The 26362-nt window shown below is 34.0% G+C and overlaps 6 protein-coding genes across 8 annotated transcripts; 5 read left to right on the forward strand and 1 right to left on the reverse strand.

Annotated features, from left to right (window-relative positions):
• The first annotated feature begins 629 nt into the window (after positions 1 to 629).
• LOC137806784 (Iron-sulfur cluster biosynthesis family protein) lies at positions 630 to 7629 on the forward strand. 2 transcript variants are annotated; one of them, XM_068607065.2, is made up of 4 exons: positions 630 to 890; positions 2730 to 2860; positions 2938 to 3046; positions 7371 to 7629. In XM_068607065.2, the coding sequence occupies exons 1-4, from the start codon at positions 678 to 680 to the stop codon at positions 7437 to 7439; spliced, it is 522 nt and encodes a 173-aa protein (XP_068463166.1). In that variant the 5' UTR covers positions 630 to 677; the 3' UTR covers positions 7440 to 7629. The 2 variants fall into 2 exon arrangements, with proteins under 2 accessions (XP_068463166.1, XP_068463167.1); XM_068607066.2 differs by having other exon boundaries at positions 665 to 890; positions 7305 to 7629.
• Positions 7630 to 10568: 2939 nt separating this feature from the next.
• On the forward strand, positions 10569 to 14095 carry LOC137806783 (endo-1,3;1,4-beta-D-glucanase). Its single transcript, XM_068607064.2, has 7 exons — positions 10569 to 10721; positions 11012 to 11033; positions 11150 to 11276; positions 11530 to 11620; positions 11706 to 11795; positions 12100 to 12200; positions 13718 to 14095. Exons 1-7 carry the CDS (start codon positions 10574 to 10576, stop codon positions 13859 to 13861), a joined length of 723 nt encoding a protein of 240 aa, XP_068463165.1. The 5' UTR covers positions 10569 to 10573; the 3' UTR covers positions 13862 to 14095.
• A 206-nt stretch (positions 14096 to 14301) lies between these two features.
• Positions 14302 to 15823, reverse strand: LOC137806782 (F-box/kelch-repeat protein At3g06240). 2 transcript variants are annotated; one of them, XM_090300497.1, is made up of 2 exons: positions 15546 to 15823; positions 14302 to 15441 (listed from the first exon to the last, which is right to left on the reverse strand). In XM_090300497.1, the coding sequence occupies exon 2, from the start codon at positions 15185 to 15187 to the stop codon at positions 14501 to 14503; it is 687 nt and encodes a 228-aa protein (XP_090156623.1). In that variant the 5' UTR covers positions 15188 to 15441; positions 15546 to 15823; the 3' UTR covers positions 14302 to 14500. The 2 variants fall into 2 exon arrangements, with proteins under 2 accessions (XP_090156623.1, XP_068463164.1); XM_068607063.1 differs by having other exon boundaries at positions 14302 to 15808.
• Positions 15824 to 18264: 2441 nt separating this feature from the next.
• On the forward strand, positions 18265 to 19555 carry LOC137806785 (small ribosomal subunit protein uS8). Its single transcript, XM_068607067.2, has 4 exons — positions 18265 to 18341; positions 18454 to 18595; positions 18684 to 18844; positions 19197 to 19555. The coding sequence occupies exons 2-4, from the start codon at positions 18463 to 18465 to the stop codon at positions 19293 to 19295; spliced, it is 393 nt and encodes a 130-aa protein (XP_068463168.1). The 5' UTR covers positions 18265 to 18341; positions 18454 to 18462; the 3' UTR covers positions 19296 to 19555.
• A 3181-nt stretch (positions 19556 to 22736) lies between these two features.
• On the forward strand, positions 22737 to 23390 carry LOC137839213 (uncharacterized). Its single transcript, XM_068648338.1, has one exon. It carries the CDS (start codon positions 22737 to 22739, stop codon positions 23388 to 23390), a length of 654 nt encoding a protein of 217 aa, XP_068504439.1.
• A 309-nt stretch (positions 23391 to 23699) lies between these two features.
• LOC137839212 (uncharacterized) lies at positions 23700 to 24575 on the forward strand. The gene has a single exon (XM_068648337.1). The coding sequence runs from the start codon at positions 23700 to 23702 to the stop codon at positions 24573 to 24575; it is 876 nt and encodes a 291-aa protein (XP_068504438.1).
• The last annotated feature ends 1787 nt before the right edge of the window (positions 24576 to 26362 follow it).

The raw sequence follows: 26362 nt of genomic DNA on the forward strand, positions 1-26362 counted from the left end.
TTTATTATTGTTATATTTTTGTTAAGAATTCTTTTCTAATGTTGTCTGGATTTTTTTTAACCAAACTTAACTATGATTCTCTTGCTAATTAATAATAGAAAGATCAACACAAAAAAATTTCAACAATCAACGTAAAATAATCACTATCAAAATAATCTTAAAATTTTGATCAACATTAATAAAAAATAACCTCATTTGATAGTCAATTGAAAAACCTTCGGCAATATCAATTAAAAAAATCTAAATAAATTTTGACTCAAAAAGAGCATCAACTTAGCTAAAAAAGTGATATTTAATTATTAATCATTGTTTAATATTTAAATAACTTTTTTGTATTTAGTGTTAATTAAAAAAAATACTTTGTTCAAGGAAAAAAAATTAAAATTTAATAAATTTATATTATCTTAAAGATTTAAAAATATTTATTTTAAATAAAAATCAAGTTTACTTAAACTTACGTGTCAACGAAGACTCTATAAGGAATTCATATTTTTAGATTAAGAACCAATAAGATTAACTTGATTTTAAAAGTAATAACGTAACATTTTATTTTTTTCATCATATTTTATTCTAGTATAAAAAATTATAATATCTTTTTATAAATTTATTGAAATAATTTTTGTTCTTACAAAATTTGATGTTATTTATTATATTGTTTTAGATTTATATTTGAGCATATGAATTTGAACCCTTTCATTTGGGAGAAAACAGAACAAGGACCAATGATTCGAAGCCTTTCTCTGCACTTGGCATCACGATTCCGACACAACCAAAACCTCCTGCGTCTTTCTTCTTCTTCTTCTTCTTCTGCTTCTCCCGCTACTCTTCATCATGCCACTCCCTCTTCTCCTTCCGCTGAGCCCGTTCACATCACCCACAACTGCGTTCGAGTATGTTTACCATTTTTTTAAGTTTTCATTATTTTATCATTTTCTTATCCATCTATGTTTGTTTCTATGCCCGCCGAAACCCAGGAAGGAAACCAAATCTGATCTTGTAAATTGACGGTCACTGCTTAATATAAGGAAATCTGTTTTATTTTTCGTGTCATATAGCTATTGTTTTGCGTACGTGATTTGTACCTTGATTTGTATTTGGCAAATGAAAATTGGGGGTTCAACAACCACTATAGTGAATTTCATGTCTCCCGTTCTTGTGTGCGGAAAAAACACATACTTTGTTCAGCGTATTCTTCGATGTTTGGCACACGTCGTTGGAATACATAATTTATGTCAGGTGACTATTGTTTCGAAGGTGCAGGTTATGCTAAACTGCTTACAGCATTTTAGGGTCATCCTTAATGAATTCGATTCTACCAACTTCATTATTAGAAACTATGGTGGAAAGTGAGAATATGATGTTTGTGTTGGAATTTCCTCATAATTAGTGGCAAAAACAACAGTGATTATAACTATAAGTAAGCAGATAGCCAAGAAAGGATTGTCCGTAAGATTCATTTCTCACAAGAATGTGGATTCGAATCCTACTGCCAGCATGAGTACTTTGTTAGTGGATGATCTGTAAGTACCATGGTTGGTCTTTTTTAGCCTTGGGTTATATCCTGGTCCGAGTGACCTCTCACAACTCAGTACACCTAATTTTTTATCCAAATAAAAAAAAAGTGTAAGTAAGCAGGTTTGAAACAAGTTTTGCTAGTGATTATTTGTTGCCTAGAAATACGTGTTGTATTGGAGATCCAATATCAGCTGGAGATAAAATCAATTTACAGTATATAAATGAGGGTAATCCTCATCTTATAAGCTGGTTTTGTGAGGATAAGTTAGACTTAAACTCACATCTTAATATGGTATAATCTTAAGAGTTATTAATTTATGGGCCTATAATGTGATCCACAATTCGGCCGTTATTCGACTATCCATGAATATCTAGTCTCATGCAATCCTCACTTTATAAGTCGGTTTTGTGAGGATGAATTAGGCTTAAACTCGTTTCTTAATATGTTGTGAGCCACTCACTCCTTATTCATGAAAAGTCCAAAGATTGATTGGCACGCAAATGGAAAGCCTCGTTACAAAGAAAGAGATATACTTGTTATTCTTGAGAGAGTTGTTTAAGAAGATATGTATAGTTCGAAAGGAGAGAGAAGGAGTGATATATCTGGCAATAGGTATTGTGAAAAAGAGGAAGCATAGTACTCTATCCATCCTTATTCTGGGTGAGATGATTGGGAGACCCTCTTGTATTAAAAGAGAGAAACTTTTTTATCCTACTTTTGATTGTACAGATATTTAACCAAGGCTAGATCCCTGGTTTTTCCTTTCAGTAGGAAAGCATTTTCACGTTAAAATCCTTGATGTCATTCATCTAGCTTTGCATGCTCTATACACTTTCGTTCAGTGCCAATCTTGTCTCATTAATTCCATCAGTCTGTTTGTACATATGGGGGAAGGTTTAGTGTTCTAAGTATGACTGACCCACATGGAAAACTTCTGTTTTCATTGAAATGAAAGAAACTAAGGCATTTCTGTCTCTCCAACTAGAGGGATGGCTGCATGGTTTTGTCTATGTGAATTAACCAATAAATGCATTTCAGAATCTATTATCTTGTGTCACTGGTCGATTGTGATGACCCTATATTTTGGTTTAAATTTTAGTTTGATTCTTAGACTCCTTTGATTTCATTATGTATAAGTCACAGGAGCTATATATATTACTACATGCAATCAATACTTATTATTGACACATTTCTATAACGTGTTACGTAACAGAAAATGAAGGAACTGGAAGCGAGTGAATCATCGACTACTGCAAAAATGCTTCGTTTGAGTGTGGAAACTGGTGGATGTTCTGGATTCCAGTATGTTTTTAATCTTGATGACAGAATCAACACAGATGATAGGTATTGCCTTTTCCTATTTAAATTTCAGTAACATATGGCAAGCCCTTGTTCTGACAACTTTTATCACTACATTGTAGAGTTTTTGAGAGAGAAGGAACTAAATTGGTCATTGACAACATATCATACGAATTTGTAAAAGGGGCAACTGTTGATTATGTCGAGGAGCTAATCCGTTCAGCTTTCGTGGTAAGTCAAATATACTTGTGAGTGAGCATAAACTGTTGTCTTCATATTAGCAGTTCACCATTATTGTGACACGGAACTTTATTTTTATGGTTACAACTAGGGAAGAATGTTTTGTGTGCACGTTTGTGAATTGATTGCTTCTAAGAAATGTGTCCCTTTTTCTTTTCAAAAGCTCTCATAAAAAGTTTCAAAAAAGAAAAGGAAGAAAAATCTCATAAAAAATAGGCTAATCCAAGCACGCCCTATACTGAGTTTGGGATTTGCGTGTTGCTGATTTCACTACTATGCTATAGTTCTGATTTCTGAGGAGGACACTCCTGATCCATCTTATGAATTCTTTGGATTTTCGAAGTGCAAAAAAATTTAGGAATTTATCTGAAATTATTCAGAATTTTTTCCCAGTTGAACCTGTTGCAAATGCTCTAAATCTAAATATATTTGAATTGATTTGTAATCAACCACGTAATACCTTTAATTTTTCTTTCTCTGCCTTTTGACAGTAGAACATTTAAGAAGCATGATTCCATTTTTTTATTTATTTTTTGATCGGCAATAACAAATAAATAAATTAGAACCACTTCAGGGGTGGTTCAACCCTTATACACATTACACCCCACCAAATCCAGTTGCATACCACCAAAACCAACAAAACAATCCCTATCCATATATAAACTAAAAAAACTTTAGTAAACTAACCTCATACACTCCATTGGTTCCAAACACCAATCAGAATAGGAGAAGGAAACTAACCGGGAATTTGTAGACACCCAGGACCACACCTTTACTTGTACCAATGCAAAAACTTCAGATACATCCGCCACTCCTCCTTTGAAAAGTAAGCGATTCCTGTGGCTCCAAATTTCACTAACCACCCCTACCCAAATTGTGTTCCAAACTACCAGACCCGTCTCAGAAGAAAAGCTCAGCCTAAACTGATCAAAGTTCAGCTTCGGCTCAATGTGAGACACAAACAGAATCCCAAGCCATCTGTAGCATAGACACCAAACTCGCCAAGCAAAACTGCATCCAAAGAACAAGTGACTACCAGACTCTTCCTCTTTCCCGCAAAAAACGCACCCCTCTTTCTAACTGCACCCCTCTTCTACTAAGATTAACCCTAGTAGCAAGCTTGTTTTCCAACACCCTCCAAGCCAAAAGCCCTGCTGAAGGAATTGCCTTGGACCCCCATAACTTACAGAAAACCGGCGAAGAAACCACCTCATTATCCTTCCTAATAAGGTTATACGCAGAACTGACTGTAAAAAAATTGGAGACCCCCAACCTTCCAAATCCATTTATCAACCTCACCTGGACAACCTCAACCCCAAGCAGGAGCTAGCTCAACTGATCCGCCATCGGATTCTCCCAATCGAAAAAAGACCTCCTCCAATTGAGCTGCCAAACCCATCTTCCGTTAGTCCAAGACCCCACCTCCTGCAAATTTGAGTCTTTGTTAGAGCTGATGGAGAAAAGTCTTGGAAATACACTCTTCAGCGCCTCCCCCTTCAACCATCTATCCTTCCAGAAAAAGATATCCTTCCCATCGCCTACTTTCCACTCAAAATTGTCTTCGAAACTTCTCCCCCAACCCTCTGAGGACCAAACTTCCTTCAGATCTTTCCACCAAAGAGAGCAATTTCTACCTTTACCTTCCTCTCCCAAACCTCTCCAACCGCCGTACTTAGAGAAAAGGACTTCCTTCCAAAGGCCTACCTCAGCCGAACCCAATCTCCAAATCCACTTCCCCAACAAAGCCAGGTTGAACTGCTTTGGATGTATGAGTCCAAGCCCCCCGAACTCACGAGGCTTACAAACCAAGTTCCAGGAAGCCCAAGCAATCTTCCTTCCGTTTGCCCCCCATCCCCAGAGAAAATCCCTTTGAATCTTGATCAACTTCCTTTCCACCCCAGAAGGCAATTTGAATAACGACATAAAGAATAACGGAATAGCAGAAAGCACAGACCTTATCAGACAAATCCTCCCAGCCATTGACAAAATTCTTCCCTTCCACCTGCTTAATCTGGCCTGCACTTTCTCAATCACTCCGTTCCAAAAAGCACCGCGCTTATGACTTCCTCCAACTGGCAAACCCAAATAAATGAAAGGAGAAACCATCGTATCACAGTTAAGAATCGCTGCGAAACGCTGAAGTATGACCTGGTCCATCCCCGTTCCTCCGATCCTACTCTTCGCAAAGTTAACCCTTAACCCAGAGGAGAGCTCGAAACACTGCAAAATCACCTTGATATTAAAAACGCTTTTGGTATTTGCTTCACAAAAGAACAAGGTGTCATCCGCGTATTGTAACATATTTACCTTTACTTTATCCTTTCCGACCTCCAAACTGTCAATCAACTTCTTCTCTTCTGCTACCCTTGTCACTCCTGCTAACCCTTCTGCCACAATAAGAAAGAGAAAAGGGGCAAGCGGGTCGCCCTGACGAAGACCCTTTCTAGGAAAGAACTCTTTAGTTGGACTCCCGTTAACCAAGACAGACACCGAAGCTGACTCCAAGCATCCCTTTATCCACCGAATTAGCATGTAATATAAAAAATCCCAATTCACAGAATCATAAGCCTTCTCATAGTCAACTTTAAAAAATATACACCACTTTCCCTTTCTCTTGTAATCCTCAATAACCTCATTTGCAATAAGCACACTATCCAACAGACCTCTTCCTTCAATAAAAGTCGACTGTCGTATATCAATAATTTTTCCAATCACCTTTTTTAAACGCAAGGAAAGCGCCTTAGATATGATTTTGTACAAACAGCCTACTAGAGAAATAGGTCTAAACTCTCCCAGCTGTTGAGGATTTTCAACTTTTGGTATCAAGCAAAGAAACGACGCATTAGATCCTTTTGGCCAACATCCAAATCCAGCAAAATCTTTTACTGCCGACATCACATCCTTCTTCAAAATGTCCCAACAATATTTTATAAAACCAAAGTTAAACCCGTCGGGGCCTGGACTTTTTGAACTATCACACCCCCAGATCGCAACTCTAACCTCTTCTTCAGAGAAATCTCTTACTAACCAATCATTGTCCGCCTCCGAAATGGTATTGAAACTAACCTTATCCATTCTGACCTGACACGCATCGTTCCTGGCGAACCTTTCTTCAAAGAACTTACAAACCTTAACCTTTACCTCCTCCTTACTATCACACCATTTGTTATTGTCGAAAACTCCATGTAATTGGTTCCTTGCTCTCCTCCATTTTACCGCTGAATGAAAGAACTTTGTATTAAGATCTCCCTTCTTTAACCAACTCTGCCGTGCTTTCTGAAATAAAATCGCCTCTTGTTTGGACTTAGTCTCAGAAAGTTTAGTGGAGTCAGAAAGGGAGGAAAGAAAGTCTCTCTTTGCTAAGCATGATTCCATACTTTGTGATATTACTTAACCCGTGTAAGCAGAATCAGCAATAATAACCAGCTGTGATAAAACTGTTTGGGTCCACTCTTAAATGATTTCACAACCATATTTTCTCCTCTTCGTTTCATGATTTCATGTTAATTAAAGAGAAAGTTTTACAGCAGCACTTCAAGAGCATGTTTGGGATAACTTATATTTCTTCGATTTCAGCTGTTTGTGTAAAAAAAAAAACAAGCTGTTTATAAAATAAGTTGAATGTTTAGAACATCAACTGGAATTTATTCAAGTGTTTCTTTAAAAAATTAACTTGTTTTCATGAATCTAAACATTTATAACTTGTTATTTTCCAACAACTTATTTCCCTTTCAGCTCCGCACATACTTTTTTTTTCTCATATAGTTGACTTTTTGTTGTATCCAAACTAAATTAATTATGTTAAATCCACTTTTCAGTAAACTTATTGTTAAGAACTGAAGCACTAAAGGAAAGTTAAACCCAAAAAACTAGTCTATTAGGTCCTAACTCCCAAGGCTTAAGTAACATATGATATGATGATAGTCTTTTTTTCCTTGATGATATCAGCCTTAAGTAACTTATTCTATTTAATGTGGAGCTTCTAACACTATTTGAATTGTAACAATAATCAGTTATGCATATAAATACCTAATTGGTTATTGAAATATTATAGTTTTTGCAACTGTCCCAAACACACCCTAAAAGGGCGTGTGTATGGTATGATTTGCACCAAGTGTAACTATCAACTTATATGTCTGTAGAAAAGTGTTGATATGAAAACTTACATAACTGTTAGTGCAGTAATATGTGCTAGGGAGAGAAGGGGCATGTGATTATCACTTATCATTACTTTGTTTTTTGTTGTCAGGCTGCATATTAACATCATTAAGGCATATAACCGATGACAATTTACTGATTCTGGTCTCATGCGCAGGTGACTGAAAACCCCAGTGCAGTTGGTGGTTGCAGTTGTAAAAGTTCCTTCATGGTGAAACAGTTGTGATTTTGTTATTCCTTCTTGACCCTTCACCCACCGCTCCGATATTTCTTTTAACCAATTTTCGGTTCTTTTGTACCACTAAAAGACGATTCATTGAACTCAAGCTAAAATTTCTTCTGTACAATGCTCTCAGTGTAAGATGGAGTTGTCCTAGTAATAAGTTTATCCATATCCATAAAGGCAAGTATTTATAGATTCCGCGTCCTTTGGTTTGTTATGCCATGATTTTATGTTCTCTCTTAAGGCTCAATACGTGTATACACTCATACTCGTACTCTGCATAGATTTTGTTGAATTCACTCCATAGGCACTTAAATTTCAACTATTTATACATTCATTGAAGTGGCTGTATCCGAGAAGGAGAAACTAATATGTAATAAAGGATCATGAACTACGATAGAATTTGATTTTGAATGTTTAACATTTATAAAATTAAATTTGATTAATCTTTTTTAAGTAGAATAATTTTCATTTAAAAAATAATATTCTCAAAAGTCAATTTAAGGAAAAAAAAGAATAAAAAAAATATACTGGCTTCTTTTTATTGGCGTAGTTAAGTTTATTGACTAGTTTGTAGTAGTTAAAGTAATATACGAAAGTTTTCCGGTCAAACCAAACTTTTATACATGTTATACTCGAGCTTAAAAATAGGTAAATAGGCCAACAATACTTCGGTTAAGGTAGAACACTTCCCCACCATAGTTGTGTGTATTGTGTGTATGATACTCTAATTGAGAATGAGCTAAAATATTTTCAAAATTCAATAAGTATTTTTTTTAATTGAACACTTCACTCATAAGTATTCTACGAGTGTCGACACGGATACGTCATTTAAGAAGAAGTGCCTGAATTTCATAGTAAGACACCTAGAAATCTTAGTTAGTTTGATATGTTGGTATAGATATACGCATAAAGATGAGTATATATTTTCTTTTTATATAGTTTTATTTTTTTTTACATTTTTTTATCTGCTATGAATAGCTAGCTATTCATTAGCTGAGTTGTCACCCTATTGTTTCCTTTATATAATTTCTTGCGGTTAAAAAAATAATAAATAACATAATATTATTGTCATATCATTAGGAATCTCAAATCACAATATAATTAAATTAAGTTGAGTTTTAGAGATTTCTGATTCAAAGTAAACTAAATTACTCTTGTACGAATTAAATGATGAATTTAGTGTGAATAACCTAAAATCAACTTTTATATTTATCTTATAGTCACTTGGAAGTGATATAAGCATAAATAAAACTATCACCGAATGATGTATCTTTTTCCATTTGTCTTTGACATTCACATACGATATTCAACTATGACCCTAACATAGACAAATTTTTATCCTATGCTATTTATCGTAACTAGTTGTTAACTATATTATTTAGATAAAAAAATTCTTAAATATTTATAGAAAAAAATAAAACAAAATTCTCCATAATTAACAAGTGCTATCTATCTATAAATTTTGGAAACATTAGATACAATTATTTTATTTCTATTATATTTTTTAACTTTAATTCGGCTTATTTTTATTTTTTTTAATAAAGATACTTTTTATGAGTTTTAATTATTACACAACATAGCCTTGGGTAATTCCCAAGACGTGCTGTGGTGTTGAATCTTCACTGCGCTTATTATAAACATGGTCCAAACTCACTTTCCATGCCATTCAAAATAATTCTTATGTTTTTGGACACACACTTCTTGGGAGAAAAAACTCTTACTAAGAGTAATTACTTTTTCTATTATTGGGGTTTAATAAATTGAATATGATTTCGTGCTGCAATTACATTTGTTTTTATTTAATTAATGTTTGTTGTTGTTCTTCTTCTTATATATATACTTAATGTTTATTATTTTTCTTCTTATGCACTTAATGTTTGTGTTGTTTTTTGGCATAAAAATGGATAATGGTATGATTTTATATTTTTAATTCTAAATGGAAATTTGTTTTGACTTACAAACTCAATAAGACAATCGATTATTGCGTGCTTAAAGATGGGGTAAAGAGGATTGTTTATGGTTGATTTTTTTCTTTTTAATGCAAGTGCTTTGCTTACATTAATACAAAAGATTGATAGAAACAAATAGTATTACAAGTTAGGAAGTGTATGAAGTTAAATATCGATTACATTAATTTAGTTTACAATTGTTTTATCACACAAACACCAACAATGACAAAAATCCGAAGTCTACAACTCTGTAAAATGAGGTGTTATCTCCTATTATAAGAGAGAATGTGTATAATTCATCTCTCGTTGTGTTTAGAAAGAAATTAATTTCTCTTCCAAATAGTGAAAATATATTATTCTTTTAGTTATCAATTGAGGGTTTATCATGTAAAAATATTGTGTGTAAATTCTTTTTTTATTATGCTAATAAAAAAACATAATAACTAAACAGCTCTCATAATAATAATAAAGCTATTCTTCACCAGAAAAATCATATGCTTTCGACTTACTCCTCTCAAAAGAAATAATTAAAAAAAATTATTCACTCACAATTATGGTTAACTAATTTAACCACTTGTAGAGACTTTTAAGAAAAACAACCTACTAAATCTCTATTAGCAACATCCATTATTTAAATCTCTATATATATTTCAGTACTTAAAGCTAAAAAAATACCTTATATATCATTTTTTGAATTTATATGCTTCATATTTGAGTATGAAAACAATGAAATTAAGCTAGATTACAAGATTACCGTAAGAGATTACTATGCTTTAAAATGTACTTTATAGAAAATTTCTCATCTTTCATTAATAATTGATCCAAATTTATACTTGATTGGAATGAACACATGTTATGTCCAATTTCATGCAGTTGAAAGCAATGTCAACTAACTCTTTTCATGACGTGAATTTCATTCCATTTAGCATTACAAAATGGTAGAAACAATTTAAATTTGATTTATAATTTCTGCTATAACAGATTACTCTTCAGCAATTTGAACCGTACAATATATCTAATTTTAATCTTCTTCGTAGTACTGTAACTAACTAATTGATCGGTCATTTAACCTTCTTCACTATAGACCACATGATCTATTCTGGTTCATGCTAGAATGTGTGCTATGTAAGACCAAAATGGGAGTGAAATGTTAGCATAACATAAAGAAGAGAGAGAGAAAAAAAAATGGTAGGAGGTGGATGTTTTACAAACCATCCAGTTCTGAATGGATCCAGTGGTGGTGGCAATGTTACCAATATCGGAGGTGTTAATTGCTATGTCAGTGGTTGCAGTCTCTCCGTCATTGCCATACTTCTTGTTTCTGATGTTTATGGTATTCGTTCTTTCTGTTAATGAAACACCTTGAAACCATTTTTATTATTTGCTTATATTATTTTGTTAAGTTCTAAAAACATTCAACTTTTGTTTACTTATTTTAAATTATCAAGAAACCTATGACTTGGGTCACCGTTACTGGTTATTCTTGTGAGGATTCTTGTATGGTAATGTTTTATTTATAAATAAAATATCAGAATAGAACATGATATTTTGCTGTCACTTATCACTTTGCACTGCTATTGCCATAAATTCCTTCATTTAATTAACACTCAATTTGTCTCGCAGGATTTAAAGCACCCCTTTTAAGGTATGGTTAATTTTCGGTGTTAATTTACTGTTCTCTTTGCTAATTCTCTTTCACTCTCTATGATGCTAAATGTAATGTGTTCCCCTAAGAAGTAACACCATGTTATGTATTGTTAGGAAAATTGCTGACAAGGTTGGAGATTCTGGGTATTATGTTGTGGTTCCTGACCTCCTAAATGACGACCCTTTTAATCCTAAGGATTTGAAAAGGCCAAATGATGTTTGGAAAAAAGATCATGAACCGGTTGGTTTTAATGATACTTGCTTGTCTTTATATTGTTGAATTAGCAAGAAAAAATGTCGTTTCTTTCCTCAAATTTCAATCTTGGTGTCCTTATTTCAGTTTTCTTAACTGATTTTGGAAGAGGATTAAGATGTTTGGCTTCTGTAACCTGATTATTTTAAAAACAGAGTATTATTTAGTGTATAAAAATTGTCACTTGTTTTAAAATTAAATGCATTCTGTTTGATGCTTGCATTGCATATTAAATTTGCAGGCAAAGGGTTTTGAAAGTGCAAAACCTATTATTGAAGCCTTAAAAAGTATAGGTGTTTCCAGTATGGGAGCTGCTGGTTTCTGTTGGGGTTGTGAGTGGCTTCCATTGAATTGGTTTTCTTTATCTGCCCTCTTTTGGTATAAGCTCAGAATGTAATGTGTTTTTTTCTTTCTCAGCTAAGACAGTTACCGGCCTTGGGACAGCTCAACTTACTCAAGCTTCTGTGTTGTTACATCCATCATATATCACTGTGGATGACGTCCGTGGTATGTAAGAATTTTCACATCCCACTTTGAAGGCCACCATGATTGATCTTGGATGTGGCGATTTATAAGATTTGAATTTTGTTTAAAGTTTATATTTTAATAGGATATAAGAATCATTTAAAATTTATTTTTGACGAAAAATTGTTGAATTTAAAATCTATTTCATGAAAGTTTGCTTATTAGACTATTCATAATATATAATTTTTATTTATAATGAATGTGAGATGGGTAACAAAATTATCAAAACCTATAATGATATTTTAGTGTTTGTATTCAATTAGTTAACTATTTATCAATCTTTCAGGTGTCAAAACTCCTATTGCTATACTTGGAGCTGAGCATGACTCACTCTCTCCTCCAGAGCTTGTAAAAGAATTTAAACATGTCCTAGATGCAAAACCAGAGGTTGGGTGAATCTTATTTTTTTTTGGTTCTGTACTGTCATTTTATGGAAATTAACTACTGTAATTAATTTTGTCATAATTGGTAACCAACACATACATAGTTAATTAAATGTTTTTTTTGTGTATAAACAAGTTGAAGTTATCCATGTCAATTTCACATTTAACATCACAAATTTTTTATATATCAAAATTGGTTAATTATCATTTTTTTTTCTATTTTAGGGGCATATACCTTACTTATCTATATTTATATGGTATGGGAATGAGTGTTCTAAAGAAACTAGTTAAAAAAAATGTTTTTGGAGGTATTTCAAATGATATAGGTTGGTTTTTAACACTCAAAAAATTAAGTATTAAGATAAACAACAGCTACTACAAATTGTGTAGAAAATTTAGAATTAAAAAGATAATTTAGGGTTAAATAACTCTCTACTTTGATGATCATTTTCTTACTTTCTGTGGTATATTCATATATGTTTAAAATAAATAACAATACTAGTAGTTATGAGTACAAATGACTCAATATTCTTCATCTAATGTGTTCTTTCTGAATTCCTAAAAACTTTCTCTTTAATTTGTCACTGGACAAAGTCATTATGAAAATATCAACAATTTGATTATTAAACTTGAAAAAGTCTAATTTTATCTCTTCTTCTTCAATTGCTTCTTGAATAAAATGATGCTTGATAACTATGTAATTTGTTTATGATAAACTAGACTATACAACAAAGATTGAGTTATCATGATAATGGATAGTTATAGTATCTTGTTTCTCACTAAAATTTTGAAGCATTTTCTCCAAAGCTTGCTAAGTTGGCCTAATTATATTCAACCTCTATAAAACATTGAGACAACTTGTTGCTTTTTGCTCATCACAAAAATTCACCTAACTCAATGAAAAAAAATAGGAGTACTTTTATATCATCCATGCCTCATGCTCAATCATTCTCACAAAAGTTTACTAAGAATGCTTCTATTTTGTAGTTTAAAATATTTGGTATCTTAACACTTTAATCTTTCATGAGTTTAAAAAAAAATCACTGAAACTTCTAAATCGTACTTTTCACAACTTCATCTCTTTTCTCTCATCCTCAACCACATAGGAATAAACATGTACATAAGCTGGAAATAGTTCCAGTGTACTGCATTGTATAGTTGCTGCCACTTAGGTTTTTCATTCCACTACTAAAGACTAATTTTAGGTCTGATAAATGGTTTTAAGCTTCTTTTTTTTATATTCCCATTATGGTAAACATCCATTAATTGCTAGGGTATCACCATTATCCTCCTTGTCCGTGATTGTTATCTTTTTGCTGTTATACAAGCTTGGTTAGATTTTACACCTTTTTTTCTTCAGGAAATACTTTACATACAAATTAAAATTGTGCTTTGGACAAATCAGAACAATTAAATAACAATTTAGTTATATCCTCCGGTTGTATTTGCCAAAGTAGTTTCTTTTTCATGATCATTAATGAACAAAATTTCTCAAATGTGCCGATTTTTTGTTTTGTGCAGGTTGAAAGTTTTGTAAAAATATTTCCGAACGCCTCACATGGTTGGGCTCTGAGGTATGACCCTACAAATCCAAAAGCTTTGAATGAGGCAGAGGCGGCACATAAAATCATGATAGATTGGTTTGATAAACATCTAAAGAAGTGAGAAATTGTGTATGTGATTTTGATTGTATCATCGTGTCCCTGTTGGAGGATTGAGAATGCTACGGATTCCACGCTGCATTACTTTTGAAAAATTAAATAGTTAGGACCTATGTTAAGGTAGTGACATTATGGAACTATGAATGAGAAATAATATAGTGGAATGAAAAAACGAATAGGATTATTATATTTTTTTGTAGAATGCAAGAACAAATATGAATATATTTTGTTATACCAGAATATTAGAGTATGAATGGGGTTATTGTGATAACAGAAAAATAAGACAAGTGAGTTTTTGTTTCTTTTCTATTCCATTACCATTTCCTTATAATGAGCTACTTCTTCAATAAGATATCAGCTCCTATTAGTTCTTACTGCTTGACTCCTTACAGTCTCCATCAAGTTATGATGATTTATGCACTAATCAAGTTGAACACACAAGTATAAAAATAAACACCTTCAATTAACATTAATACAGTAATTCGTAAATCAAAACATAATGATGATGAAATTATAGTCTCATCATTCTGCCTTATCTTTCACACTTTATTATACAAGAAGAATTCATAAGTCGTAAGACAAGGATAATAATAGCAAGAAAACAGTAAAAGTATCTCAGCCTATTTCTTCTAGTACACCATTGTTAGTCTTCTTCTGCTTGATCACCATCATAAGGGAGTGAAAGGAGAGACTCAGTATACACAGCCACCAGGGAGTGACTTCGACAATTGCTATAGGATCGATGCTCTAGAAGCTGTCCTTCGCTGTTACATTTTACCAATCCATTATTGCCATCTTTCCCTACAATATCACCACTTTTTGTAGAGCAAATCAGGGAAAAGTATTTAGTAGGGATCTCATCAACAGACACATCAACACTCTTAGTCCAAGATGACTGTATTTTGTACTCTTTCATCACCCATATTTTTGCTGGACAATCATACCCATAAACATGTACACAAAGAAAGTCTCCAAGTACTCCCAAATTGCATAAATCATACTCGCACATATCATCAGGCAGAAGTATATCTGAAAAACTCCTTTCTGTTAAATCAAAAGCAACAATAGCATCCATTGATACATCACAACGATAAGCCAACCAATGAATAGCACCGTTCAAGAGCAACCCCGTTCTGATATCATCGCAGGAATTCATGTAAGACAAATGAATGCCCTCAATTTCTTTCCACGCATTAGCTCTGAAAGAGAAAAACTCCACTCGGGTTGCAACTTCTGAGTCAACGTTGTAGGAGGCTTGCACCACCAAGTAGTCATCTGTTGAAGGGTCATAACCAAAACCATAGAGAAACACAAAAACCCTGGCATCCATATCCGATGCAATAGGTGACTGACACACTTGTTTGTGGATACCTGTTGCGGGATTCCACAAACAGAGACTTTGGCTACAGTCCAAAAGCACAAACCCCCTACAAGAACCTAGGATTAGATCAGAATGGGATTCTGGGGACAGAAAGTTGAAGTTTAATGCAGCCGAAGCAGAATCATCGTGAAGGGGTGCATTGAAGTCTATGGATCGGACTTCAGGAACAGTAGGTTCCAATAACAAAAGTCTCTCCGTGCATGCTGCAGCAAGTTCAAAATGTGAAATTGCAAAGTGGGGATCAGAGATTAAAGAAAACCATGATTTACAGACACTTTTGAAACGAGCAAGAGACTTAACCGGCAACCTCAACAAGATTTGAATGATCAAATTCCTCGGCCAAAGCACAGTGATCCTGTTCCTTCTCCTTACTCTTCTACTGTTGGCTCTCTTCATTTTACTTTCCTTCTTTATTGTGCATGCACCAAATGACTCAATATATAGAGATGAGGTTGTTCCTTCTCCAGTACTCTTCCCAAGCTTCTTCCTTCTCCAGTACTCTTTCCAAGCTTCTTCCTTCTTTAGTACTTTTCCTGTATGACCAGTTTGTCCTTTGAGTACATCTTTCCACAAAAAAATGCTCTTGAATGGTCAACTAAATCATGGATATTTATAAGGACGGTCGCTTTACACCCATAAACAAAATATTAATATTTATAATAAAAAAAATTAATTTTTTTAAATAAAAATATAAATAAAATGTTAAATATTAAAATAATTTTTAAAATTAAAAATAATTAAAATATTAATATTTATTGAGGTATAGGATGAAAGATGGGTGTCAAAAAACATTTTTCTATAGTGGAAATATTACCATACACCCATAACAAAATATTAATATTTGTAATAAAAATAATTAATTTTTTTAATAAAAATATAAATAAAATGTAAAATGTTAAAGTGTTATAATTACTTGTGTTCAACTGTTAACTTTATTACTTCAAATTTTTACTGTCATTAGCTAGTTTTTTTTTGTTTCATTCCATTTATAGCTTTCAGGATTTTATATTTTATTACCTGCAAATTTTATAATATCCTATTTCATTCCATTTTACCATAATTATTGTTATTTAATAAATTGACTCTATTATGTAAAATCCTATATTTAATGGAGGTGTTTGAATCCAGTTATTTGTGTTTAATGATCCTATTTTTGCTCTTTTACCATGCACAGGGTTGTGTTGTAATTGTACATGTTACCCTCTTCATTCTAGTTCTGTCGGCTTCATTTATCTTCTTTAGAATTTGACTTTCTTCACTGGCATAACTGTTTAATTATATAATCGATTATAACCACTCTCATAATATTATATATAATATTTATGGTATATATGTATAGCCAAACATTATAATATTATATTTTATGGTTTGTGTTTATAATATTAGATATTTTAAATTTTAATATTTGTAAATAAAGATGTCATCCTGACTTTAGTTCACAAATAAATTCTTGAACATATACTAAAGAAATATGATATGTCTATAATATCTTTATCAATTTTTATTATGTAAAACCACTGTAAAATTATTTTTAGGAATGTTTTATTCAATAATTTAATTTATGTTGTTACTATAAATTTGAATTTAATATTTTGTTATTAAATAGAGTTCTCAACATATGGTATTGAAAAAAAAAACAGTTCTTAATATATATATATATATATATATATATAAAAAGAATTAAAGTAATTTATGTAAAACAAATTACTTTACTTAAACAATTCATTTTAAAAATATTAACTATTCAAATTTATCTTACATCAATAATTTTTCGGTACCATCAATTGTTTCACATATTCAGGAGTCGAGATCAAAGATAGTTTGTATATTATGTCTCCTCCAATCCATTGAGGTGCCTTTTAATGACAAAATCGTGATGAAATATCGACCTCCAAAACAGACAATACCTTGGATGCGGTGATTGACCCTAACGATATTATCTCTTGAACTTGAGATCGGAACAAATAAAATACCTCAAATGACGTATTAGTAATTTATTACATAACACATTTTTTTTAATATTTTTTCAATTACATCAATTATATATTACAATTTTTTCACTTAAATTCACTCATTTTATTTTAATTCAAATAATTTTTCACCTTTTTCCCTTCTTTTCTTTTTCTTTCCTTTCTCTCCCCAATACAAACATCCTTTCTCTCCCCAATACAAACAAACATTTATAAAAAAAATATGTATTTTAGAAGTTGAATTTACCTTTTAAATGTAAAAAATTAGCTCTTAAAGAAACAAATGAGAATTTTTTCATAAATTAATTTCATAAAATAATTTTAATTTTAAAAAGTTATTATTTTTATTAAGGTAATTATTATTTTATTTTTATAGGTATTTATTTTAAATAATGTTAATAATAATAATAATAATAATTATTATTATTATTATTATTATTGATGTAAACCCTAAACCACAAGTTATGGAAAAAATCTTATTTGAGGAAATGAAGCACGATTAATATAACTTTTGAATTTTATATTTCAGAATGTAAGTTTATATTTCAAATTATAAAATTATAAAATTTAAAATATATTTTACTGACTTTTAAATTATGTAATTTAAAATGCGAATTTTATAATTTAAAAATTATTTATAAATTCAGAAAATGATTTTTAAATTATAAAATTCAAATTTATATTTTAAATTTTAAATTTTAAAATATAAATTTAGATTTCAAAAATTCTATAATTTGAAAGTCATTATGATTTTTAAAATAATTTTTAAATTATAAAATTAGAAACAAATTTTTTATTTCGAATTTTACAATTTAAAAATATTTTATTTTGAAAAATGATTTCAAATTATAAATTTCGAAATACAAATTTAGAAAAATATGTTTGATATTACAATAATTATGAAGGTGTAGGAAGAAACTATGGAGGTACAGAAAGCAATTCCCCAGCAAGCAGTAGATGGAAAGGGCTTAAAACTATACGTTGAGGCCGAAAGGGCCCAATAAGAGGCTGTGCAGCTTCTAAACCCTAAATACAGAGTCGCAAGTTTTCTAATTTGCGCTTTTTGTGATTGTCGCTTAGTTCTGAACGGAAGAGCACCGGCGCAGCTTCCCTGTGGCTTCTTTTCTCTGTTGGTAAGAATAGTTTTATTCTCTCGTTTCCTAAAATCTGGTTCTGTTTGAGTGTGTGATCTAGTTTTTAGCCTTAATGATAACTGATTGACTCTGATTGCAATTTGCGTGTCAGTTAGTGACTATGGTGAGGGTTAGCGTGTTGAACGATGCTCTCAAGAGCATGTACAATGCCGAGAAAAGGGGAAAGCGCCAAGTTATGATCAGGCCATCTTCCAAAGTCATCATCAAATTCCTTATGGTCATGCAAAAGCACGGTATCTCTCAGTTATTAAAGTTTTGTTTTTTTTTTTTCTCTTTAATGATATTGTTTCTGTGTTGAATTATTGTTGCTTTACTGTGTAGGATACATCGGAGAGTTTGAGTATGTTGATGACCATAGGGCTGGTAAAATCGTGGTTGAGTTGAACGGTAGACTGAACAAGTGTGGGGTTATTAGTCCCCGTTTTGATGTGGGTGTGAAAGAGATAGAACCTTGGACCGCTAGGCTTCTCCCCTCAAGACAGGTAAGTTAAATTTATATACTTTTATACCTTTTTTGTTGTGTTCAAATGCGTGTTTCTATGAACTTTCTAAACACAACTTGATGCTTGCATAGCATAGTGCCATAGAATTAAAACTTATTTCATTTTTTTCTTGTGGGGATTAAAATTCTTCAGTGCTGTGAAATTTTTATGTCAGGATTGAGTTAGATTGGCCACGGCTATATGCTAAGGTTTTTTTTTTTCTTCCAGGGCTTGTGACATTAAACTCCCTAACATCATATCAACGATTCAATTATATGTGATTGGTTACTGTTTGACGTTGAATACTAATGGTTCCACTACTTATCCCTGATAATTTGTACTAATTATGCAGTTTGGGTATATTGTATTGACAACCTCTGCTGGCATTATGGATCATGAAGAGGCCAGGAGGAAAAATGTTGGTGGTAAGGTCCTTGGTTTCTTCTACTAGGTTATTTTCAATTGAGGATGGAAGTGATTTCAAATTTGAGATTCACTGGTTGCAATGGAGGATATGCTAGTCCCCTAGTTATATCAACATAGCAGGAGATGTTTTGATGTTCTTTATTTTGTTTGCAAAGTCAAGTTGGTACTGAAACTTTTATCTTTTCTTTATCATTATTTTTCTTATACCAAAATGTATTGGACAAGTTGTTTTAACTGGTAAGTCTTTTTGATTGGAAATTTGAAATGCAGCGAAGTTTGAGATTCCGTGGTTGAGTTATAGTTATAGATTGAATTTTGAAATCAGTTTATTTGTGCTTCCAGGAAAAAAAAATTGTCCTAAAAACACTATTAGATAATTCCGATTCTAATTTGATATTAAAATGAGTTTCTCAAGCTATTTTCAATCGTTCCAGCTAGTGAATACAGTGAATTAAAAGCTTTTCAACTATTAATATCTTACCCATATTCACATTAGTAGAGTATCAATTAGTTCGTGAAAATTGTTATCCCCTTTATGTTTACTTTTTAGTTATGGCCTCATATCGTAATTTCCATATCACCATAATATGCTAGTTGTAGTCTAATTTGCGATGAACTTATTTGCTTTTAGTTATTATTTGAAGTTCTTTGTAAGTTGTGACGGCCTGTGATATGGTCAAATTTTCTTAGGAAATTAGTTCTACTTATAACTAGTTTAATAGTTGGGCTATTGTGGTGGGTTTCATGGGTTTGTCATTGGGCGAAATTGGAAGGTTTATTAAACAGAAATAAAATAGAGAGGATTGAGATGTAATAAAGATAAGACAACAGAAATAAAATAGAGAGCATTGAGATGTAATAAAGATAAGACAACAGAAAACAACGAATTAGTTTATCCGAGAAACGTTTTGTAATTTTCAGGAAAACACAAAATCTAAGGAAATGAGGTGTAATGTTGTGCAAACTTTTTTTTTGTTTAAGTTTCTTATAAATGGTCTCGTTTAAAATTATGTAATCTAACAATAACTTGTTATTAATTTTATTCAAGTTTTGTAATATTCATCTTGTATACTATTTTACCTTTTATATTTTCTTTTCTATTATGAACTGACTAATTCCCTCGGATTTTTTTTTATGAAAAAATTGGTTCTATTTTTGTATATTTATCTGAAAGTATAAATTATATAGTTTGAGTAATTTTGGCATCTGTATCTATTAAGGATAATAATTTTTTCAATGTTCTATTTTAAAGTAAATATTAGTATACAACTTAAAGTCATAAGTAAATAGTAATTTTAGATTTAAATAAAATTTTCTATTCGACATTTACTCTTTATTCTCAAATAAATGTGACATTAAACTTTTGATGCTCTAGTCCACTTACTCGTCCACTTTTGTACATCCTTCCGTTCTTCTTCAAGCATCACTATAATTTTCGAAATATCAAAATTAGCCGTGTTATTTTTATTTGAAAAGGTTTATATTTTTTAAAATATTAAAACTAATATTGCTATTTTTATTTGAAAAGGCATCGTTATAATTTTTATGGAGTTTATAGGTTCTGGAATGCGGCTTTTGCGAAATCTAGAGATTGGTGAGTCTACAATGTGGATTTTCTGAATACTATAGATTGGTGGGTTTGGAATATATTTTTTACTTATGCATTCAAAATGCATTTTTCGATTTATGGATTGGTGGATCTGAAATGTATTTTTTGACTTATGAATTGGTGAATTTGGAATGTATTTTTTGACTTATGGATTGGTGGATTCGGAGTGTATTTTTTTACTTTTATGTTTGGTGGTGGTTTTCAATAATTTGTTGGAATTTCATGGTAAGATGTAAATTTGTAGAAGTATTGATAATGACGAATGATTTGTTGAACTTCATTATTAATCAATTTTATAACTCATTGGAAAAACATAAACATAAACATTTTTATGCAATCACCAAAGCTTGGTCTTCATATCTAGTTATGAGGTTATAATCGAATTTATAAATTAATATGTAAACATACATTGTGGCTATTATAAATGCAGAAAAACAAATTCATTCACGATTGTTTAAGAACTAATTCCATTACTCTTTAAAATAATAATGTAAACAATGTGTAGTTTCATCAAATTACAAAATAGAAATACAAATAAAAGCATAAAAGATATAAATAATCATCGTCGTTCATGTCATTGTGTACGGACATACACACATCATACAAATGGGTCACATGATTTTCGTAAGTTGTCAACCGTAACCCATCCACTTTAATATTATTGTACCGGTCGGACGATCAAAGACATAAATTAATAATATAATGTAATAAATATGTGGCAAGAAAACAGTTACAACTAACGTTGAATGACACTTTGAAACGCACTTCGGTAATACCAGGAAGCCACTGAACACGACCTGATGATCACTACACATGTCTTGGCAAACTGGTTATCTTGCCCACGCGAGTGAAGGCCCAAGTCAACCTATAAAAGAGACTTCTGAAGGGGGAAAATGTACGTTTTTTCATATCCTGAGAGAACAAAACTAATCACTAGCACTGACTTGAGCGTCGGAGTGCAATCGCAGGTATCCCCACCGACCGGCGAAGCACGTGCGTGAGAGAGGAAGAACTTTGAAGAATTCAAAGACTACTAGCACAACAACGAATTGTGTATCGAGTGAATCAACATTACTCAGGCCTCGTCATTCACATAGGTACAATTGGCGCCCACCATGGGGCCCGAGTAAATTTTAGCCTTCAGTCACAAGGACTTCGACGAGCAACAATGGTATCCACAATGAATAACACGAATAATGACAACACGGTAGAAGATCAAATGACGATGTTGCAGGCCCTTCAAGCCCAGATGCAAGAGCTATTGCGGAAAGGAACTGCAAATCAATTACGTCATGAGGAGGATCAGCGTAAGCAAGAAGAAGAACGACGTCAGCAGGTAGAGGAAATGGCTCAATTAAAGGAGCAGAACAAAAGACTACTCCAACAACTTGAAGAATCCGAACGGGAAGGACATTCTCGTGCGCCGACACCACCGACACATCAATTCGGGACAAAACCACTAACTCCCCAAACTCAGTTGGTGCATCACACGTCAATTACGCATCACACACATCAAAGCGTTAAGTATGCTGCTCCCGACAGAGTAGCCAATCCAAGGGGTCATCCTTTTACGGATGACATCATTGCTGCACCCCTTCCTGACAAGTGGAGGGGCTTAACGATGAATCTTTATGATGGTTCCACTGATCTGGACGAGTACCTGAATATTTTTAGGACGCAAATGACTTTATACACCGTGGATCAGACGGTGGGTGTAAGGTTTTTCCCACCTCACTGAGGGAAAGGCCTCTGGGATGGTTTACCGAGCTCCCACCGAATTCTGTGGCTAGTTTCAAAATTTTGGAAACAAAGTTTACCACCCAGTATGCTACGAGTAGACCCCATCGTACGTCCTCCATGTCTCTCCTCAATGTCAAACAGGAAAAAGGAGAATTGTTTAGGGCTTTCATGGATAAATTCAGCATGGTTTGCATGGGAATCAGGAATTTGAATCCAGACATAGCAATGCACCATTTAGTCTCAGTCATACTGCCAGGTCGATTCACTGAGAGCCTTATAAAACGACCACCATACAACATGGACGAATTAAGAACAATAGCAACCAAATTCATGCAAATAGAAGAACATGTTGGCTATCACAGGAAAACGTTAGCGAAAGCTTATGAAAAAGAAAGAGATAAAAATAGGGGTATCCGTCCTCCCGCAGTGGGGACCGACCGAGACCAGTATCGTCTGAACAAAGGTCCTCGTTTCTATAACTACACTCCTCTGACAGTACCTAGAGGGAAGACTTTGGATGAAGCCTTACAAACTGAATTGATCCCAGCGCTCAAGCAAGCACAAACACCGCCCAATGCAGATACAACTAAACGTTGTCAATACCATCACAATTACGGTCACACGACCGAGGGTTGCAAAACATTAAAGGATAAAATAGAAGAGCTTGTTCAAGTCAGTCACCTCCGCAAATTCATTAGGACGACGGCCGCTGCACCAAGGTCACCCCAACATGACATTGACTATTATAAAGATAAAGAACGTTCTCGATGAAGGGACATCCGAAACCGCGATGGCTATCGTCGTACAACTCGACAGAAATGAAGTGAGAGTCCGGTCAGGCGTACTCGCCCCCGAAGTGAGAGCCCTGAGCGCAGAAGCCGAACCAAACAAAAGGTTCGTGAAGTCATTAACACCATCGCCGACCCAGTGTCGCTCGGCGTACCCTCTCGGGAGGTTAATTATATTGCAGGTGACTTCGCAGGTGGTGGATGCTCTAACTCTGCCAGGAAGAAACATCCGAGGGTGATTCAATCTGTCCATTCAACTTAGATCGCAATCGATCCAGCACAAGATGACCCCATGGTCATCACGGTGGAGATAGACAAATTTGCAATTGCTAAAGTTCTGGTGGATCAAGGCAGCTCAGTCGACATTTTATATTGGGAAACTTTTAAGAAGATGCGAATTTCGGAAGTAGAAATACAACCTTATGATGAACAGATAGTTGGATTTTCAGGAAAACAGGTGGATACCAAGGGGTACATCGATTTATTTACCACCTTTGGCGATGACTGTCTTAGTAGGACAATCAACATCCGATACTTGTTGATTAATGCCAACACTTCTTACAACATACTACTCGGATGTCCTTTTATCAACAGGTTAAAGGCTATTGTTTCTTCTCCTCATTTGGCCATGAAATTTCCTTCTATCAATGGAGATATTGCAACAGTGCATGTTGACCAAAAAATTGCGCGGGAGTGCTATGTAGCAAGCCTAAAAGTCGAGCCGACTAGGCGATTATATACTACAACGGACGACCGATCCTCCAGTAGAAGAGGATGGTCCCTGGAGAGGCGTTCTAGGGGCAGAAATCCCAGAAGACACTTGGTTGCCCTCGTAGATCTGGACCCACGACTGGACGATCCTCGCATGGAGGCTGGAGAAGACTTTCAGCCCAAATTCCTTCAAGAGAACGACCGCAAAACATACATAGGAACATCCCTGAAGTCGGACGATCGAGAGGTGATAAGCAAAACCTTGATTAAAAATGCAGATCTTTTTGCTTGGACCGCCGCAGACATGCCCGGGGTAAATCCTAATGTCATCACTCATCGTTTATCTCTGTATAAAGAGGCCAGACCGATAGCACAAAAGAAGAGAAAATTGGGCGAAGAAAGACGCAAGGCCGCCCGAGAAGAAATTGATAAGTTGATTCAGGCTGACTTCATCTAGAAAGCCCATTACACTACGTGGTTAACTAACGTAGTAATGGTCAAGAAGTCTAATCGTAAGTGGCGAATGTGTGTAGACTACACAGACCTCAACAAGGCATGCCCCAAGGATTCTTACCCGCTGCCGACTATCGATCGGCTGGTCGACGGAGCTGCTGGGTATTAGTTCCTCAGTTTCCTGGACGCATACTTAGGATATAATCAAATCCAGATGCACCCACGGGATATGGAGAAAACAACCTTCATGATAGACTCCAACAATTTTTATTATGAAGTCATAACGTTCGGACTAAAAAATGTTGGAGCCACATACCAACGTTTAATGGATCATGTTTTCCATGACATGATCGGAAGAAATGTCGAAGTATATGTTGATGACATTGTTGTCAAATCTGGCTCATGCCAACAACATGTATCGGATTTGAAAGAAGTTTTCCAAGCTTTACGTAAGTACCGCATGCGCCTAATCCCGACAAGTGCGCGTTCGGCGTGGAAGGAGGGAAGTTCTTAGGTTTTATGCTCACTCATCGGGGCGTAGAAGCAAACCCTGAGAAATGCAAAACTGTTGCAGAAATGCGCAGTCCAAGCAACATTAAAGAAATCCAAAGGTTAGTCGGACGACTCACCTCTTTGTCTCGGTTTGTTCCAAAACTGGCAGAACGAACGAGACCGATCGTCCAACAACTAAAATAGGCGTCCAAGTTTGAGTGGACCACTGAGTGTGAACAATTTTTTCAACAATTGAAAACATTCCTGGCATCCCCACCAATTATCCAAAAACCTAACACACGAGAACCTATTATCGTTTACCTTGTCGTGTCAAATGAAGCAGTAAGTTCGGTCCTAGTACAAGATATAGAGGTAGAGGGACGATTGGTGTACTTTGTTAGCCGAGTACTTAACGGCGTAGAAATCAGATATAATATGGTTGAAAAAGTCGCATTGGCTTTAGTGATCACCGCCCGAAGGATGCAGATGTATTTCCAAAATCATCAGATCATAGTTAAGACAAACTATCCCATTATGAAAATCTTGACTAAGCCAGATTTGGCCGGACGAATGATAGGATGGGCAATCGAATTGTTCGAATTTCATATTCAATATCAGCCCGGGGGGCAGGTAAATCTCAGGCCCTCGCCGATTTCGCAGTAGAACTAACCCCACAATCGGCTGAAGACAAACATTCTAAGTGGATTTTATATGTAGATGGCTCTTCAAAATGTCGATCGTGCGACGCAAGAGTAGTATTGGAAGGACCAGGTGAAATTGTTGTTGAGCAGGATCTGAAATTTGAGTTCAAAACTTCAAATAATCAGGCCGAGTATGAGGCCATCATAGCCAGGCTTTACCTGGCCAATGAATTAGAAGTAACTAAATTAATTTGCAAACCGACTCGCGGCTCGTGGTCGGACAACTTATAGAAGAATACGAGGTAAGGGAAACTTTGCTTCAGCAGTATTTTCATTTCAATCGAAATATGTTAACCAAATTCAAGGAAGTATCGTTCCAACACGTCCGACGAGAAAATAACACTCGTGCGGACACCCTATCGCGATTGGCCACCACCAAACAGAAAGGAATTCATCGGTCAGTCGTACACGTCACGTTAACCAAGCCCAGTTTCAGTGAAGAAGAATGTATGGCGACTGACACTCAGCCAAATTGGATGACCCCCATCAAACAGTATTTAATGGATGGGGTATGTGACCTGCACTTAGTGAAAACGATGAAGCAACATGCCACTCGGTTTGTACTCATTGACCAAGACCTTTATAGGCGCGGATACAC

The sequence above is a fragment of the Phaseolus vulgaris genome, chromosome 3 (genome assembly GCF_051622355.1).
Source record: "Phaseolus vulgaris cultivar YP4 chromosome 3, ASM5162235v1, whole genome shotgun sequence".
Classification (NCBI taxonomy): Eukaryota; Viridiplantae; Streptophyta; class Magnoliopsida; order Fabales; family Fabaceae; genus Phaseolus; species Phaseolus vulgaris.